The sequence below is a fragment of the Cervus elaphus genome, chromosome 20 (assembly GCF_910594005.1).
Source record: "Cervus elaphus chromosome 20, mCerEla1.1, whole genome shotgun sequence".
Classification (NCBI taxonomy): Eukaryota; Metazoa; Chordata; class Mammalia; order Artiodactyla; family Cervidae; genus Cervus; species Cervus elaphus.
In genome coordinates, this window is record NC_057834.1 from 39,259,255 (window position 1) to 39,279,132 (window position 19,878).

At 49.2% G+C, this 19,878-nt stretch overlaps 1 protein-coding gene across 1 annotated transcript in view; it reads right to left on the reverse strand.

Annotated features, from left to right (window-relative positions):
• Positions 1–19,878, reverse strand: part of IL6R (interleukin 6 receptor) — a 52,442-nt gene that overhangs the window by 27,053 nt on the left and 5,511 nt on the right. Inside the window, exons 2-4 of the mRNA XM_043877211.1 lie at positions 4,981–5,229; positions 3,918–4,041; positions 128–300 (exon numbers count right to left, since the gene is read on the reverse strand). Of these exons, the coding sequence (XP_043733146.1) occupies positions 128–300; positions 3,918–4,041; positions 4,981–5,229 (546 nt within the window). The remainder of the gene's footprint in view (positions 1–127; positions 301–3,917; positions 4,042–4,980; positions 5,230–19,878) is intronic.

The following is a 19,878-nucleotide window of genomic DNA, read 5'->3' on the forward strand; positions in this document are numbered from 1 at the left end:
AGCACGAGAGGCTTTACCAGCTCCCCAAACCCTTCACCAGGCCACTCCAGAAAGTGCATGAGGAACATTAAATTTAAAAAAAAAGAAACAGCTGACGGGCAGAGGGAGGCCTAAAGGGCTCACTTACAGAGTTCGTAACCCTCAAATGTTAGGGGGCTGCTGGACTTGTTCCCGGCGCTGTTGGCGACACACAGGGACACTACGTATAAAGAGCTGTCTCCCTCAGGGACAGCCAGCTGGCAGGAGAAGCGCTGGGCCTCGGGGGAATACTGGCACGGCTCCTGGAAGTCTCGCACCGGACTGTGGAGACAAAGCGAGGGCGGCTCGCTGTCAGCCGCGGCACTTACCCGGGACCGGGCCGAGGAGGGGGCCGTGGTGAGACGCCGAGGCTCTGGGGTCTCAGCCCCGGGGGTGGCAATCTCCGCTCCACACACCAAGTAGCCCTTGGGGTCTTGAGTAAATTCTCCAACCTCTCCAAGCCTCTGTTTTCTCCCTCGAAAACGGTAATGTTAACAGTACCCGCCTCACAGGGCCTTTTAGGATTAGCTGAAAAATGAGTGTAAGGCATCTAGCTTAGCCCCTGGCACCGCCGCCAAAGGGGCTGAACTAGAGGGCGAACTCAATCGCCGTGGCATCACGGAGGCCGTGCATTCAGGCTCTCTGCCAGGCCCTGTGCTCGGGCCACTGCGGGGGATGCAGAAAGGAACCAAGAGGCCCCACCCCGGCCCCAAGACACTAACAAAAAAGACCTGCCCTCAGAGGACTAGGACAGCCAGTGGAATGCCATTCCAGAAGCTCGAAGTGCTGGAGGGGTTTGCAAGATGATGGGAGTGTTTCTGGCAGATGAGCCCAGAAAGGATTTCTGGGTGATAGAGATATCGGAGTTGAGTCAGACACTGTCCCACCTAGTCTGGAAGCCTGAGACTTCACCCACGTATGACATGTATGGGCCTGTGAGGCCAGGGCAGCAAACCACCTCACTGCCACAGGACAAATCACCGTCAACCTCTGATTTGAGTCTGAACCCTAGGCCCAGGACAAACTCTTCTCTTCTTAGAAGCCTGCCCCCACCTTCCCGGTCTGAGTTAGGGCCTCCCTCCCCTCCCTCCACCATCACCCAGGCATCCATCCCACGGGACTGTGGTGTGTCTCCTACAATCTGTGGGGCCTAAGAGCAATGTGTGTTAATCGCTCAGTCATGTCTGACTCTGCGACCCCATGGACTGTAGCCCTCCAGACTCCTCTGTTCATGGAATTCGCCAAGCAAGAATACTGCAGAGGGTTGCCACTCCCTTCTCCAGGGCATCTTCCCAACCCAGGGATCGAACCTGGATCTCCTGCACTGCAGGCAGATTCTTTATTGTCTGAGCCACCAGGGAAGCCCTAAGAGCAAGGGCCAGTCTTTTTTTTTTTTCTTTTTGGCTCACGCAGCACAGCATGTGGGATCTCAGTTCCCCAACCAGGGATCTAACCTGCACCCCCTGCATTGGAACCGTGGATTCTTAACCACTGCCCGGGAAGTCCAGGGGCCCAGTCTTTTTGCCTCCTGTCTCTCCTTCAGCCTAGTAGAGCACCCAACCCACGGCAGATGCTGAACTTGACACACACTTACGGAGAGAGTGAGCAAGCACGTGCAGTGGGGCGGGGGTGTGACCGCAGGCACACACACGAGGAGAAAGAGCAGAACACACAAAACCTCTTTGTGTTTCACCCTCACAGTCCCGGGATGGGCCTGAGTGGGTTCTGGGGGGACCTGAGGCTCTTGCAAGGGCTCCCCATTCCCCCTTCCTCACTCCAATGTAGACAGCCCAGGAGAGGCGGGTAGATGTGCCTGAGGCTGCTGTCAGGAGGAGGCTGTGAACCAAAGCGCCCTGTCCTCTTGCACTCTGCCAACACACCACAAGTCTTCTAGTCCAAGTGTCAATTGAATAAGCTTTCCCTGGGCTGGTCTGGGCCGGCCACTGTACGGAACGTCTCATCTAAGCAGAAATGCCTTCCAGGTCCCAGACAATTTATATCCTAACTCAGCTTCAGGTTGTGGAGATTCCTGACCCTCCCCGACTTGGAGCGTGAGCCATCAGTCCTAAGGGCAGCTGCGTCGTGTGCAGACGGGCAATCTATACACATCTGTGCAGAGACCAAAACACAAATGTCACCACCAGGTGACTCTCTGGAGACGGGCACAAGTGCAGACCAAAACACCCTGATGACATCACTGCTCGAATTTTTCGGTACTCTGATGATTGCCAGCTCAAACCCAGTGATAAACATCTAGACAAAGAGGACCTTTGGACTTCCCAGGTGTCACAGTGGCAAAGAATCTGCCTGCCAATGCTGGAGATTCAGGAGATGTGGGTTCGATCCCTGGGTGAGGAAGATCTCTTGGAGGAGGGCATGGCAACCCACTCCAGTATTCTTGCCTGGAGAATCCCATGGACAGAGGAGCCTGGTGGGCTACCATCCAAAGGGTCGCACAGAGTCAGACACAGTGGAGTGAGCACTCAATGGGACCTTGGCTCTGGGATAGAAACAGAGAAAACTGCAGAGGTGTGATCGTCCACCTGCTCGACATCCATGCCTGAACTCATTCCACTTCATGCTGTTAGAGCTGAGTAATATTCCACTGTAAATGTGTACCACGATTTCTGTATCCATTCATCTGTCAATGTGCTGTTAGGTAAAGTGTCCAAAGTGGCAGTTAAAAAGCAGCAGTTAAAAGGCAGACAAAGAAATTTAAAAGCCCATGAAAAACAGAATGAAGGGAAAACCTACAACCAGGAGCTTCAGCAGGAAAAAACATGCCCAACATGCCCCCTTCTCTAGTTGATCTCGGATACAAGCCCTGTTTGACATGGGCAAAACAAATCAGACACGGAGGACGGCTTTGGGGAGGGAACAAGGACATAAAAGAAAAACTTAAAATAGGGTGGCACCACTCCTATGGGGTCCGTCCACTCTCACATCTTGGGAGTGCATTTTGTCATGCCCCTTGTTTAATAAGTCCAGCCTGAGTGAGCTTTCTAGTCTGTCATTTTAACTCTTTTACTACGACAAGACAAAGGACTGAGCAAGGAACCGCATCTGACAGAGCCATCTTCTGGTGCCACAGGGACCACGAACCAAGTGTGACTTCCTGCCCCACTGCCCCCAGCTCCCTCTCCCCATCTATCACCACTTCCTCTCACCCACCATTATGATGGAAAAACCTGATAAGCTCACCATCAGGACTGATGAGGAGTTGTCCTTCCCCACCCAAGGACATCTGTGTCTTCTTAAGAGCAACACCCAAAACCTTTGTACTTTGAATGAAATGAGATAGACTGGGGTTTGATTCCTGGCAGCGCTACTTACTAGCTGGATGACCTTAAGCAAACTAATCAGCCTCTGTGGTCCACAGTCCCTCCATCTGTTCAGGAGGAAAATATCTCCCACCCCTCCACCCTGGCTATTGTGTGGACAGGACAAATAGTGCAGCGCCGTGACCAACACAGGATGTGCGTTCCTGGTGACGTCTCCCTCATTCCCTTCTCCTCAGTTTAAAGTCCTTGTTGTTCAATCACTCAGTCGTGTCCGACTCTTTGGGACCCCATGGACTGCAGCACACCAGGGTTCCCTGTCCTTTACATCTCCTGGAGCTTGCTGAAACTCACGTCCATTGAGTCGGTGATGCCGTCCAACCATCTCATCCTCTGTCGTCCCCTTCTCCTCCTGCCTTCAATCTTTCCCAGCATCAGGGTCTTTTCCATTGAGTCAGCTCTTCCCATCAGGCGGCCAAAGTATTACTTTCCAGTAACACTTGGGAATCACTGGTCAGCCAGTCCCACCGGGCTCCTCTGAGAGCTCCCCCCCTCGCCATCACTCCTGGAGCTTCAGGAAGGATGGAGGAGACAGACACACTGCCCAGCCAAGATACTTACATCTTTCTCACCAGTAACACAGCCTTGGTGGTCAGGGATGGAGGGCTCCGAGGACTCCACTCACAATTCACCTTACTGAGGGGGCTCTTCTGGACGCAGGAGAGCTGGGGCTTCTCTGGGGGAACTGGAAGGAAAGAACAGAGGCTGAGAAGGTAGCACATTTCACCTCCTTCCTGGGCTCACCTCCCTTCTGAGGGGGCTCTCAGCTCAGCCCTGCCACCCCACCCTGCCCTGGTGCCAGCCTTCACTACAGCCAACAGCCAGGCACAGATCTTACTGGGCTGGGAAATGAAAGGACACCAAAGTCCTCATGTCGGGCTAGGAGGTGGGCAAGTGAGGGGAGGCACCTGGGAGGCTAACTTGCCGAAAGGGGAGCACGACTTACAGGAAAAAAAAAATGGGGCTTTGGAGTTACACTGGTTGTGTGGGCAAGTCCCAGTCTCCCTTCAGTTTTCTAATACAAAGTTAAATGACTGAAGAATGATCATAATAATACTGTTTTCTCTCACTGGGACATTGGGAGGATGATGCAAGACACCAAGAAATAAAGTCCCTCAGCACAGGGCCTGGCACATTGGGCATCTGACTCTAGGGTGTCTTATGAGATATGAGGGAGCTAGGAACCTGCTAATTCTCACAATAAGAATAGTTCGTTTGAGAGCTTACTATGTGCCAGAGTTTTTAACACCATATGTGTGCACACACACGCACTCATTTAATCTTTACAATAAACCTGAACTAGGTTAATAAAATGAACCTTATTTTACCAACAAGGGAACTGAGGAGCAGAGAAGTTAAGCTGTGAAGGAGGAGGATTCAAACCCAGGCCCCTTGTCCCGGGACCCTCAACCCCTAAGCACCCAGCAAGACTGGAGAGACGGCATCTCCTTCAGCCAGCCACCCCCACCCAGCTGGAAGCTCGGCCAGCCTCACTGGCAGGCGTCACTGGGCCTTTCCCCGAAATGCTTGGGCCAAGGAAATGACAGGAATTTAAAGGGTCAAGTGGGGCATTTCTCCCTGGAACACGCGAAGCCATGCTGGGAGCTGTGAGGACGCCACTCACCATCCACCACCAAGCGCACGCTCCCGGCTGGGTGGCCTTCCCGGTAGCATGAATAGTTTCCGGAGTCGCTGAGCTGCACGGACTGCAGAAGCAGCTGCCTTCCCACGCCAGCCGGTCTGCCGTGGTGCAAGCCTGTCATCTGATTCCTGAGCACCCAGTGAACTGTGCCATTGTCCTCTGGTCCCCCACCTGGGCAGGTCAGGGTGACACTGGCCCCTGGCACGCTGGTCAGCACGTCGCTCGCCACCTCTGCCAGGGGAGAAGACACTGGGTAAGACCGCAGCAACCCGAGCAAGGGACCTCATTTCCAATTTGGGAAGCCACAGAAGGTTCTGGTGCTAAACATCTGGCCCAGGCCACCATCACCCCCTTCCTGGGTTATAGGAACGGCCTCCCAGCCCCCACCTGGGCCATCTCCACCCAGCTGCTCCACTGAGCCTCCCAAAGAGGCTATCTGGTCACCCCGCTCCTTTGATTGGCAGCCCCTGCAAGGGCCTGCCATCGTCCATAGCAGGAAGTCCAAGTTTAGAGGCCAGCCCACAGGGCTTTCCACCACCTGCCCCCTGCTGACCTCTGAACCCTCACCTAGCCCACTCAGCCTTAGCAGGGATGGAGCCCCTCACCCACAGGCGCCCGGGCTCTGCTCACACTCACCGCCCTTCCACCCCGACCCCCATGCTACCTCCTCCTGTTGCCCATCTCAGCCTATATGTCGCTTCCCCACAGGCCTTCCCTCAGCTGCTTTAGGCCCCCATTCTACCTCCCTCACCACATGACCTCTCACATGCTGCCTTTTAATTACCAATTTCATATCCATCTTCACTTCAGTACTCCAAGTGCCACAAGAGTAGGTACTCTGTTTCGTTCTCTGCTATATTTTGGTGCCTAGATTGTTGCCTGGAACCCAGCAGTGGCCCACTGAGCACTTGATGCATGTGTAAATGAACGTAAGGATGAAGGCCAGGAGCCCAGTGGGATGCATGAGTACATATGAAGTCTCAGAATCCCGGGGTCTCCATGCTAAGTGGCCCATTTTACAGACAGTAACCAAGGCACCAAGGAATCAGGAGACTACTCCAAGATCACCAGTAACTTATCGACACAGCCGAGATGCAAACCAGGTCTTCCAGCTCTGTTCAGTGCTCCCTCCACTTCCACCTATCTATCAGACCATTTAAGGCCATGCTATTTTTATTCTAGGGACAACATTGGAAAGTAAAAGAAAAGAAATGCACTCCCTTGAAAAATATCATTAATGCTATTCAAGGCAAGGATATTAAAGATTAAAGGAACAAACAAACTTTTTTTTTTAAGTATAGGTTAAGGGGTTTCTCTGTGGCTCAGACAGTAAAGAATCCACTTGCAATGCAGGAGACCCTGGTTCGATCCCTGGGTTGGGAAGATCCCCTGGCAACCCAAGGGCATGGCAACTCACTCCAGTATTCTTGCCTGAGGAATCCCATGGACAGAGGAGCCTGGAGGGTTACAGTCCGTGGGATCACAAAGAGTCAGACACAACTGAGCGACTAACACTTTCATAGGTTAAACAGATTCACAGCATCTAAGATTTAAATTAGTCTAACCAGCTAAGGAAACTGAAGCCAGGGAAAACAGCAAGTTTTCATGTTAAGCACACTTGGTCCTCCTAACCAAATGTGTGGTCATTTATTAGCAAACAGAAGCAAATTCTGGTCAAAGATTGCAAAAAGGCCCAGCAACAGTGTTCCCCCCAACCTGCAAAGCTTTCTTGCTTAGGAGGCACTCTTAATCTCACTCTTGGCCAATGTCCTTCCTCCCGCCAAGGCAGCTGTCAGAGAGGAGGGACTAAGGATAACTGACTTCCAAGAAGACGACACTCCCAAAGCCAGCTGGGCTGGCTGTCTAGACAGACCCCGGCCAGAGTCCAGGAGCCAGGGACATGGCCACAAAAGGGACAGTGACTGGGGATTTCCCTGGTGGTCTAGTGGCTAAGACTGCACACCCAATGGAGGGAAGCCGAGTTTAATCCCTGGTCAAGGAACTAGATCCTGCAAGAATTTGCAAGCCACAAGTGAAGATCCTGTGTGCCACAACTAATACCTGGCACAGTCAAATAAATAAATAAATGTGGGGGGGGGGAAGGTGGAGGGGACAGCAATAGCTTCTCTCCGCCTATACAGACTCCCTTCAAGCTTCCTTCTCACCTGATCACTTGGAGCCTGAGATCCCGACCGTGGCACCCTCTGCCCCAAGACCCGCAGATAAGGGACACATACAAGGACAGGATAGCAGCCTATCACCTAAGGTTTCTTTCTCTTCACTACCAGAGCCTTGGACTTTGGGTGAGAAAAATGGTTGCATCTCAGCATGCAGCCGAGCAAGTGTGGGCACGTTCCTTACACCCTCTGCCTCACCTTCCCCCACTACGGGCCAAATGACCTACATCCAACGAACATTTGAAGAGGCCCGCAGAGCCAGGCACCAGTGAAGAGGATGTAGTTAGGCAGTAGAGAGACCCTGCCCTCAAGGATAAGACATGTAAGATGAATTCACTCCTGGAGAACTGGAACAGAGAATCCAGGGCTCCCGTGAACATCACAGTCCCTAGAAGACCAAGTCCAGTGACTGAGGTTACCTCCATGCCCACAGGGCTTAAAAAAGGTATAAGAAGCCATAAGTACACCTTTCACACATAATCTTTATTTTTTTTTTTCACACATAATCTTTAGTAGTATATTTTCAGCATTTCAAATATCATTTTTAAATGTGGTCTATGATACTGAACACATGCAAATTTATATGTGTAATGTACAAGAAAATTACGAAGCATGAAACACCCCTGAGCTCCTGCCAACCAAACCACTAGCATTATTGGCTCTGAAGTTCCTTCCGTGCTTCTGAATTCCCCAGTCTCCCTGCTCATCCAGTGTTACATTTGAGGCATATCATTCTCTCACTTTTACTTTTTAAAATTTATTTTTATATATTTTTGGCTACACCGGGTCTTTGTTGCTTTGTGCGGGCTTTCCTAGCTACAGTGAGCGGGGACTACTCTTCATTTCGGTGCACTGGCTTCTCATCGCAGTGGCTTCTCTTTTTTTTTTTTTTTTGCAGTGGCTTCTCTTGTTGCAAAGCACAGGCTCTAGAGGGGTGGCACGCGGGCTTAGTTGCTCCTCAGCAGGTGGAATCTTCCCAGACCAACGATCAAACCTCCATCCCCTGCATTGGCAGGTGGATTCTTATCCACTTCCCACCATCAGGGAAGTCCACTCCCTCTCTTTAAAAAATAGGTTCAGATTCGCTATTCGTGGATCCCTAAATTGTTCTCAACTTTGTGTGATATTTGAAATTTATATAGACTGTAGATAGTCTTCTGTGACATGCTTCTGTCCTTCATTATGTTTCTATGATTCGTGCAACTACAGTTATTTGTTTTCACTGCTGTGTAATAGTCCATTGGCCAACGATATCATTCTCCTGCTGAGGGAGGTTTTAGGTCATTTCCAGTGTTCTGCTATACTAAAGAGTGTGCTATCAAATTTCTCCAATGTGGCTCTTGGCGCATTTGCCCAAGAATTTCCCTGAGTAAAACTGCTGGTCCCAGTGTGTGTGTGTATGTCACACATGTCCTTTTCCTTCACAAGTGACACACAGTCCAAACCATTTGAATCTGGCGTGCACCTGATGGAGGTTATGGCCGGCCACGTCCAGTCCACATACTGAATTCCATCTGTGCCTGAATGAGGTTTAAAAGACCCATCAACACTTTGAACCACTATATCAATACTTTCACTTCTCCATTTTCTACTTGATAAAGCAGCTAAAGAACATAACTGAACATGGATGTCAAGTTCATGAAAAAATTACCAACGCTGTAGGAACAACGATGGAAACACTGTCAGGAATTCCCCGGTGGTTCAGTGGTTAGGACTTCGCACTTCCACTGCACGGGGCACCAGGGATTGAGCCAAGCTTCTCGGTGCAGCCAAAAACAAACAAACAAAAAAAAGATGGAGACACTGTCAAAGTAGAACAGTCTTCTGGTGGGTGGCCCCGCTGGGCAGTGCTTACAGCATCCCTCCATCAGTTGATGAGCGGAAATTGAAATTCACATGGAACCAACACACAATAGACTTTCAAAAGTGCTTGGAAGTCCAAGCAAGGGTCAAGGACCATGGCAGGATGAGCTTGCCTTGGTGCTTTCCACACAGCACTGTCTTTAACTATATATAGGTCTCCATCCCCAATCATGAATACGAGACTGTGAACTCTAGGTAACACTCATCAGAGAACTCAGTACATGCTTAATAAATGTTCAATATAGGGCACCAAAGAGGTCCCCACAGGGTCAGATTCTGCACAGTGAAAACTTCTAAGAGCCCCTGTCACAGAGGACATAGTGGTCTATGTGGTATTCCTCACGTTGTGCAGTGGGCAGGCCCTATACTACAGACCAGAAGACCCAGCTTGTCACAACCAGGAGATGCTGAGGAAGAAAACTAGGAGCCTAGAACCAGAAGGGACTCTCTTTTCTGCTTCTGCCTTTGTCAGTTCCAAGAAATACGTTTCTCTGGTCACTTCCCTTACCCCCAGTTCAGATGGGAGCTCTTAACACCAGCTTGAACAATAGCAGGGGCTGTTCTGTTCCTGAATTCACGAACAATGGCCAGAGTATCTGGGCAGCTCAGAGAAATCGCAAATAAAAAGACTTTTTTTTCTCTTCTGCTAAAGCAGAGCTTGAGGAGCGACATAATGGTCACTTCCTCTGCCAAGGAACTTGAGTAATGGTTTTCTGAATCTTTAAAACTGAGTCACTATTCTTTTTTAATGGGGAATGATTAATTATAAACACCCATTGGCAAGCATTGCCTGTCCCTGCCCTTCTTCAAAAAAATATATTTCTTCTCGAACCTGTGAACAACACTGTGTTCACTATGCTTTTGAAAGCATTCTGTGCGCGATCGTCACAATCAAATACTCAGAGAGCAAAGACCACAAGAAAATATACTTGCTACTGTCAGAGTGGGCAGGGCCGCCCCTCTCCACCCTCCCACCCCTCTGTCTCCTGACCCAAATCTGAGTCAGTGCCTCTGACTCTTGCAGGGATGCGTGGGAGCCCCTGGGCATCTCTCTCTCTCTCTCTCTCTCTCTCTCTCTTTTTGGCCACACTTCAAGGCTTGTAGGATCTCAGTTCCTCAACCAGGGATTGAACCTGGGCCAAGGCAGTCCCCGGAATCCTAACCACTAGGCCACCAGGAAACCCCCTCCTGAGCATCTCTTTGAAAAGGAAGAGGTGATATTCACAGAATGCCCTCCTGGTAATTTCACTCACCTCCCCAAAGGATGGGACGAGAGGCAATTTCTTCCTCTTTCTTTCATCTTTCTGCATTTTTTTCAATTTTCTGTAAGTTGTTTGTATTACTCTTATATGAACATATATGTATATATTTAAAACGAAGAAGCTACATAGCCTGGATCTGTCCAACATATTATACCTAAGGAGGGTGGAGGTGGAGCAGAGTGCAGGGAACAGGGGTGGGGTGAGAATGGATTTTTCAGGACAAGCAGCTTCTGAGAGCGCGATCCAGGCCAGAGAGCGTACACACCCCACCCTTGCGGCTCTGTGCTTTGTCACTTCTGCCGCACGCTACATGCTTAGCCCTCAGCTGTGCTGGCCTCATCCCCTAGTGGATACAAGGTCACCATCCCTCCCCACGTGCCCTGTTTGTCTGCTCCCTGGAGTCTGAGGGGAAAGAGCCAGAGGAAGAGACACAGCGCGAACAGTGAGGAGGGAGGCCCAGGTGAGGTGGAGCTCCCAAGAGCATCCCTTCCTGCTCCCCAGAGACGTGTCCCAGACATCCTCACGCTCTCACTCTGGGCAGTGAGGACAGGGTTGGGAGAGTAGGGAGGGAGGGGTTGGCCCTGCACACTCTGACATTCAGCATAGCACGCAATTTAACATCTGCCCTTGAGCAACTGCTCAGACATCTGAGCCAGGGTTGCAAGCCGATGCCTGTCCCCTCCTTAAGAATTCAAGAATTTTTTTTTTTTTCTGTGCCCCATCAAGTGAAAGGCCAGAAATTCTAATCCCAGAGAGAGAAATGACAGTTAGTGAACACTTACTATGCATTGACATTCTTCTCCACAAAACCCCATGGAGAACTCAAAACTGCCTATAACGCAGGCCACCCTAAGATATTGAGGGAGCCAAGGTGGCGGGGGTGGGTAAAACATTCTTAAAGGGAGGGACCAAAGGAAGAGAGATTTGAGACACAAGTGGGAGTTTGATAAATGGAGCTAATGGGAATTTATCGTTGTTATTCAGTCACTAAGTCACATCTGACTCTTTGCCACACCATGGACTGCAGCATGCCAGGCTCCTCTGTCCTCCACTAGCTCCTAGAGTTTACTCAAATTCATGTCCATTGGTCAGTGATGCTGTCTAACCATCTCATCCTCTGTCACCCCCTTCTCCTGTCCTCAATCTTTCCCAGCATCAGGGTCTTTGTCTAATGAGTTGACTCCAAAGTACTGGAGCTTCAGCATCAGTCCTTCCAAGGAATATTCAGCGTTGATTTCCTTTAGGATTGACTGGCTACAGGGAATGACATTCTATACAGAGGGAACAGCATAAAAAGGTGTTGAGAAGTAAGAACTTAGGGAGAGCAGGTATCTGATGTCCTCCAAGGGGATCAGAGCTGACTCTGCAGACAGAGCTATGTGCAGGCTCAGTGCCCACCAGCTCCAACCCCAGCCTCCAGGACTGAAGCCAACAGCGCCGCCTGGCACAGGGGAAGCAGCCCTATGTTATCAGATGACCAAGTGCTATTTCTGGTCTTGCCACCTGGACTTTCAATGAGCCTGGGGCCTGTCACAGCCCCTGGTGGGGCCCTACTCACCTTCTCTGTGAGACAAGGATTCAGACCACAATCCGGAGCTCCTCGCTGTCCCACCCTCCCTGTTCCGGCCATCTAGCATCTTATCACTCTGAATCTCTGGCTCACAAAGGGCAGGAAGCATGTCTGTGTCTGTTCATCTCAGACAATAGCCCAGCTTGAAAATACAATTAATCTGTGGATTTATGACTCTAATTGTCGATGACATTTGGAGAAGGATGATGGCCAGAGCATCCCAATGCTGTCAGACAAATGTACCTCCCTTATCCCTCAAGAGCCCTGGGGAGGAAAATTCCCTCAACCTCCTTCACCTCTCATTCCCTAAGGGGAAGAGAGTTTAGGTCCTAGTAACCTCTGACAACCTAACCCACACCTCCCCTGGCCCAGTGCTCATGCAATCCCACTCCCTGGGGTCCCCCACCATGGCCGACACCTCTCAAGCCTGGGAACTTCGCAGTACAGCCCTGGGAAGTGGGGCTCTTCCCTATCCAGGACCTGAGGTTGGATGCCAGAAACCCAGACAGCTTTGTTGTTTTTCTACTTCTACCCTTCTTCAAGTAAACTTGCAAATGTCAATAACCAGAGAAAAACACGCACACGGAGACACATATTTCTCAACTCCTTTGCAGCTTGTTGTTGCTCCTGCCAGCAAAAACAAGTTCAGCTTCCTGGCCCCGTTTATGTAAGCTGTGGAGCTGGCTGCCAGTGCCACCGCCACTGACACGACTTAGCTCACGCCTGCTAATCCCACCGCCCCGGTTTCTGAGCAGGGACAGTCCTCCCAGCTGTCGGCCGGCCGGCTGGCAGCATAGGACGGCCTCCAGCCTCTGGGGCTGCAGGGACACGGGATCTCAGAAGGGGTCACAGGAACCATGGGGACCCCATTAGCAGGAAAGACCCTGATCTGGAAGGAGCTGCCTGCTGAGAAGTCTCCAGAAGGAAAAAAAACATGAGCCCCTTATGTCCAAAGAGAAACAGAAGCAGGATCTGGTCCCACGGGGCCTAGGACAGGTCCCCGATGTGCCCTATCCCCATCCTTGCATCCCCCCCCCAGCTAAGGACTGAAACCCATGTCCTGACTTCCCGAGTAATAATAACTGTAACACTCAGCACCACCTACAGCGCTTAGCACGTGCCAAGCTGCCAGGCGCTTTACCTAAGAGCCCTACCCTCCTAACATACCTTGCTGAGCAGGAGGCTCGTCCCCACTTCCATGGAAGTTCAGAGACGTAGAGGAACTGACCCGAATTCACACAACTAGTGAGGGAGGGAGTCTGCAATTGGTTCCAGGTGGGTCTGACCACAGCCTCCCCACCCCCGACTCCCTGGGGGTCCAGGTGCCTCCCTGTGCTCCAGCCCCGCCACCCTTCTCTGGGCTGCCCACCACCCTGCATCTCCCCCTCTCCCAATTTCCTCTCCTCCTCTCTGCCTTCCTCAGGTGTTTCTGCCCATCACAGAGGTTCCAGGAAGACAGCCCTGGGGTTGAGCGGTCTTGGGGGGGCGGTTGGGAGGGGAGTGAGCCTGCCCCCAAACAGCCCTGCCACATTAGTAGCCCCTCGGGGTCTCTCACTGGAAGCCAGGGCCCAAGCAGCAGCACACCTGTGACAACGGATAGTTTAAAAGTGTCCCCCCAGACCCCTAATCTCATGCTATTACCAGATCCACCACTCACTTTCTAAAACTCCCCAGAATGCCCTCCCCTGCCATGTAGGGCCATGTGGTCCCAGCCCCCTTTCCCACAGACACCTCCTCAGATTGCTGACTCCTGCCTTCCTCCCTCCTCTAATGTGTTTGTACTTCTGTACCTGCTTGTATTTGTCTTGTATTTGGCAGAGTCAGTATTTACCTTGGCGCGGTCCTGCCTTCTCTCCGCACCAGGGACCCTATACCTACTGATTGGAGAGAGGGCCTGGGAGGCTCCTCTGGACCATAAGAAGGTAACCATGGCTGCTGACTCAGAGACCAGTGCACGTGACCAGCTCCTCAGGAGAAAAACATTTAATTCTCCCCTGGCAGCATCACAAATAACCAGCTGGCCCCAGGCCCAGGAGGTCTGACCTGGGTCACTTCTCAGAGATTATAAGCTAATTAGAGGAAAAGATATCAAAGGAGGGCAAACAATCTAACTTCCCTCCCCCACCAAACCCCAAGAAGCAGATTGAAAAAAGAGTAAAGGCAAGACTCAGTAAGCCATGAAGAAGGGCAAGTGGCTGCAGGTGGACTTGGGTCCAGAAAGGGGCTGGGCTGGGGCTACGGCCACGGAGGGGCTGCTGAGGAGAGGGTCACTCTTCTAGGGCTGTAAAGACCATTAAAGATGATTTAGTCAACCTGACCATTTTTATAGATGAGGCCAACCAGGGCCCAGAAGTCACACAGCCAGTGTGTTGTGTAGCCAGAGCTGGAAGCCTGGGTCATTATTGCCCCGCATCCTTCCCGGGAGTAAGCACCAAGGGTCCTGTCATCTTGCCTCTGAACTTGGCCTGGGAGTCTAACCAGGAGCCTGGCCCCCTTCGGGGTCTTTTATTATGTGTTTGTTGAAGCAGAGGGTGGGTGGGGTGCAGCACACACCTGATACCTATTCCCCCACCTCCATTCCCAAGCCACACCCACCACCAACACCCCCCACTTGCCCCAGCTTCCACTCCTCCGCCCGTTAGATATGAGGAAGCAAAGCTAAAGATTTGAGAAGCCACCAAGTGGAGGTGTGGTAGAGAGTGACTAGAAGGGAAGGGACACAGGAGGGCCTGCTGGGGCGGGTCATACCACCGGCTGGTGATTACGTGGTTATGCTCAATTTGTGACAATTCACTGGGCTGTTAAACTTATGCTGAGTACACTTTTCTGCATGCATGCTCTGCACGCATGCTATACTGCGGTCCTCATTTTATAAAGCCCCAAAGACCTCCTGCCATTCTTCTCCTCACCCCCACTGCCATGAGCAGACACACACACAAGCATACTCTGGTCTAGCTTCATGTCACCATGAAGGAAGCAGCTCAGAATAGAAGAACAGGCACGTCTACCCTTAGTGAAACTGTGAAACCCATATTTCCAGCTTTTCTGCCCCCAACCTATTCCTCTCATAAATAAACCTCACCAGGCCTACCATGTTTTGAGCTAGGGAGACTCAGCTTTGTAAATATGTCAATGCTCCCTAAGTTATCTCTGAATTTTACTTGATCCTAATAAAAACACCAACAGGACTTTTTTTTTCTTGGAACTAGGGAAGCTGATTCTAAAGTTCAAACTGAAAAGTAAACAAGCAAAGATAGCCTGGACAATTTTGAAAAACCAGAGAACTAAGAGCAGGATTAGCCCTACAAAACTCTAAAGCATATTATAAAACTACAGTGATGAAAACAGTGTGGTACTGGCACAGGAGCAGATGGACGAAACTACAGAGGAGACTAAAGGTTCAGAAATAATAGTAAGCACAAAGAGCTTAGTCTGCACTACTGAACTGTACCCTCAAAATGGCTAAGATGATAAATGTTATGCAATGTGTATCTTACCACAATTATTTTAAAATAGCTTAATTTGAGTGTTGGCTATATACAGGTGCTATTCTAAGTATGCACATGGATGACCTAACTTGATCTTCTCAACAGCCTATCTTACAGGAGGCTGGTTACATAACTAATTAGGAGTCAGCCTAGACACAAACCCAGGCGATTAGGCCTCAGAATTTTTTAACTACTCAGTCTCCATCAGGTGGTATAAACACAAGAATATACAGTAATTTGGTAGATTTTAAAGGTGACTTTTTAAAATCAATGAGGGAAATATGGATTATTCAACAAACTACAAAAAAGGACATCAGGTAACAACCAGGAGTCAAAAAGTTAGAGCCATACCTCCCTACATGATAAATTTAAATGGATCAAACATTTAAATATTAAAAATTATTAAAAGTACCAGAAAAAAATAATCTTTTTTTTACACACACCCCCAAAAGAATCTTTTAAAACAGTTTTGGCATAGGGAAGATCTTATTAAGCATGATACAACATTTAAAAGTCATAAAATAAATTGATAAACTCAACTACAATTTTTTAAAAATACGCATGGCAAAAACTAACCCCCACCAAAAAGTCAAAAGACAAATGACAAACCAGAGAAAAGTCTTCAAAACTCATATCATAGAGGTCTAAATTCTTTACTATATTAAGAGCTCCTGGAAACAAGAAAAAGACCAACAACCCAATTCTTTTTTTTAATGAGCAATGAATATGAACAGGAAGCTCATAGAAACAGGCTATGCAAATATCTCTTAAATAAGCAAAAACCTGTATAATAGCACTCAGATAAGGTAAATGAAAATTAATTCCACATAGACACCATCTCAGGTTGATTACACGTTTTCATCAGAGGTGTGGAGACAGGCATTCTCTCATTGCTACTGGGAGTATGAATTGGTGAAGTTTTCACTCTCACTCAAAAGCACAAACACACATGGCCTTTGACCCACAGATTCACTCTGAGGAATTTATGCTGCCCATACTTTTGCACTTAGGCAACAGGATGGATATGCAAACTTACTCCCCGAAGCACTATCTGTAATGGCTAAGCCAGGAACCAAGCCCAAAGATGAAGTCCATCAAAAGGAAAATGGGTAAAGAAATTCGGTGTGTCCATATAATGAAATACAAAAAAAAAAAAAAATTAAAGAGGAAGTTCTTTAGGGACTTCCCTGGTAGTCCAATGGCTAAGACTCCGTGCTCCCAACACAGGGGGCCTGGGTTTGATCCCTGGTGAGGTAACTACATCCCATACGCAGCAGATCCTCCATTCTGCAACTAGAGATTCCTCATGCCACAAGGAAGATCGAAGATCCTGTGTGCCATAACTAAAGATCTGGTGCAGCCAAATAAATAAATAAAAATAAATTTTAAAAAACATTAAAAAAATAAAAATAAAAAAACATTAAAATAAAGAGGAAGTTCTTTATTTATAAAAATAAATGAACTTTTTCCTAGTCCATTGGGTAAAGCAGTTAAGAGGATTTAGACACACCCAAGTTCCAACCCTTGGACAGTCACTTACTACTTGTGTGACTTTGGGCTAGTTTCTCAATCTCCTTAGGCCTCACTTTTCCCATCCCTAAAATGGAAATAATAATAATGTGTGTGTATGTGTGTGTATCTGTTGGTCAATTAGTTGCACCTGATTCTTTGCGACCCCACGGACTGTAGCCTGCCAGGCTCCTCTGTCCATCAAGTTCTCCAGGCAAGAATACTGGAGAGGGTAGCCATTCCCTTCTCCAGGGGATCTTCCCTACCCAGAGACCCAACCTGGGTCTCCTACATTGCAGGCAGATTCCTTATTGTCTGAGCCACTAGGGAAGCCCAATAATAACTATTTCTAAAGGTTGTTGTGAGAGTTGTATTAGATAACTAATGTTAAAAACTTAGCACTATTCTCAGAACATACCTAATCTCTCAAAAAACATGAGCAATTATAGTTATTATTCTCACTGCAATAGTGGGTCTTTCCCCTTTTCTATGAGAAAGTCTTCATACTATAGCCTCTCCCTTCTTGCATCAAAATAGGCTCTTCAGATCAGAAACAGCAATTAAGCACCTGATTTTGTTTGTTTCAGCCTCAAGAAGTGTTCCTCTGTCTGTCTGAGCTTGGAGTGACTTGGCTCAAGGTTGGCTGATTAGGTGAGGGGGCACTCTAGAGACAGGCCAGAACTGTCTGCCCCCTGAGATGTTTTCTCTCTGCTCTCCCAGCTGCCTTGCTTAGAGATACAGAAAGCTCATTTACAGGGACATGTGGTTATAAAACATTTCCCTGACCCAAAGTGATATGAATGTATACCGGGGAGGAGGGGGTTACAGTGCAACGGCTTAAACGTACACAGGGCCTTAAGCGTTCTTCTTAAAAGTACTGAAGAAGGACACTTCCTGGGGCAAAATCAGAGCTGTCTCTGCCACATAAGTCTCTGAGAATACTGAGAAGAGAAGTGGTGACCTTGATGTCTCCGAGCTTTGGGAAGGGTGGGAGTTGTGGGCGACACATGTGATACAGTGGAAAGAGCAAGGTTCAGAGCAAGGTCTGTCATTTCCTTGCTGTGCCATCTTGAGTGAGTTTCTTAACCTCTCTGAGCCTTGGTTTCCTTTCGCCTACTCAAGGACACTACTTCAGCAATTCTCTGTCAATTTTTGGTCTCTACTAGATTATTTTCATCAGCATACAAACAGGCTAAGATTTCAGTCATTTTTTTTTTCAGTCATCTTTTTAAAAATTCTTTTCATGACCCCACGTCTCCAGCCAACGAACACTCCATTTCTTTACTCCTCTTTACAGCTAAAATCCTCAGAAGAGTGGCCTCCACTTGCTGGCTCCTGTTTCTCTCCTCCTGTTCTCTTTCTAGTCCACTCCTGTCAGCCTTAGGCCTCCACCATTTTGCCAAAACTCCTCATATCAAATCAAGGTCACCAATGGCCTGAGTGTAGCTAAGTCCACTGGTCAGGCTGTCTTCTTGCTCTCTTAGTGTTTGACACCACTAAACCATTCCCATCTCTTGAGGCACTGTCCTCACTGTTTTCAGGACAACTCTCCTGGTTTACCAGGTCGGACTGCCCCAGGGCTCAACCCAGGACCTCTTCACTTCCCCATCTACATTCTCACCCTCTGTGATCTCAGCCATGCTCAAGACTTGACATAACCTCTGTCATCAGCCAACTCCCAAATTCATACCTCAAACTCAGTCTGCATCCCCATACTCTGGACTCCTATACCCAGCTCCTCAGCATTTTCTCTCCATTGTCTAAAAGACAGTTCAGTTTCGACATGTCTAAAACCAACTCCTGATCTCCTCCCCCGACCCCCGCCACAAAACCTGCGGCCTGACAGCCCACCCTCTCTATGCCAGGCACCAAGACCCCTCTCACACACAGCTGCTGTGAAGAGTGAGTGAGATCATAGATGCAAAGAGCTTAGCACAGTTCTGTGTACAATCGGCATTCAGGATGGTGACAGTTGTTGTAACCACAGGGTAGACAGGGACGACTGGAGGATGCCAGGAAGCTGGGAGGTGGAGGGAAACGGAACAAAGGCATTAGGAGATAGCCTGGCTGGAAGTCAGGCCAAACTCAGGACCGTGCCAGAAAAGTCCCCGACTCTACCAGAGATTTTGGACCTTTTTGGCTCTCAAGTGCAGAAGAGCATAAAGCACACAGATGACCCCAAAGACACTCCCCAGGGCTTCACCAAACAGTCTGAGAGTTAAAAGTCTCTTTTTTGCTATCTCACAACTCTGGTCCTCAAAGGCTCTCTTCCAAAGACTTAACACCTCAGTGACAACTAAGGACAGGACATCTAGAACCTCCCCGTCCACCTGGAGTCTAAAGAGCTGATGACCGAGGCTTGGTCTCCCCAGAGACAAACCCAAACTTCACCAGGGCAGGAGGGATCCAAGTGTCCCGACAGAGCCCTCTGCTCCAGAACTCGACAGGCCCTCAGGTAGGACCAGATTGTTAAAGAGGAGGCAGGAATTTGCTTGCACAAGATGGACGTATAAGGAATCCCTCAATATTTTTAGATTTCCTCAGACTTTCATTCCAACATCATCTTCTTGGTGAGAACTTCCCCAGCTTCCCCTCAAAAAGATCAGTTCCACATCCTTCTTGATTTGTACACATTGTTCGTATCTCCCTCTCCTGTTTTGTTTTTCCTCGGGGGGTGTGTGCGTGTGTGTGTGTGTGTGTGTGTGTGCGCGCGCGCGCGCGCGCACGCACGCGCTTAGTTGCTCAGTCGTGTCTGACTCTTTGCAACCCGTGGGCTGTGTGTAGCCCACCAGGCTCCTCTGTCCATGGGATTCTCCAGGCAAGAATACTGGAGTGGGTTGCCATGCCTTCCTCCAGGGGATCTTTCTGACCAAGGAATCAAACCCGTGTCTCTTGCATTGCAGGCACATTCTTTACTATCTGAGCCACCAGGGAAGCCCTTTCCTCCTTAGCACTAGTCATTATCATACTATATATTTAATTTACATCCCTAATAGAAAGAAGCCCCAATG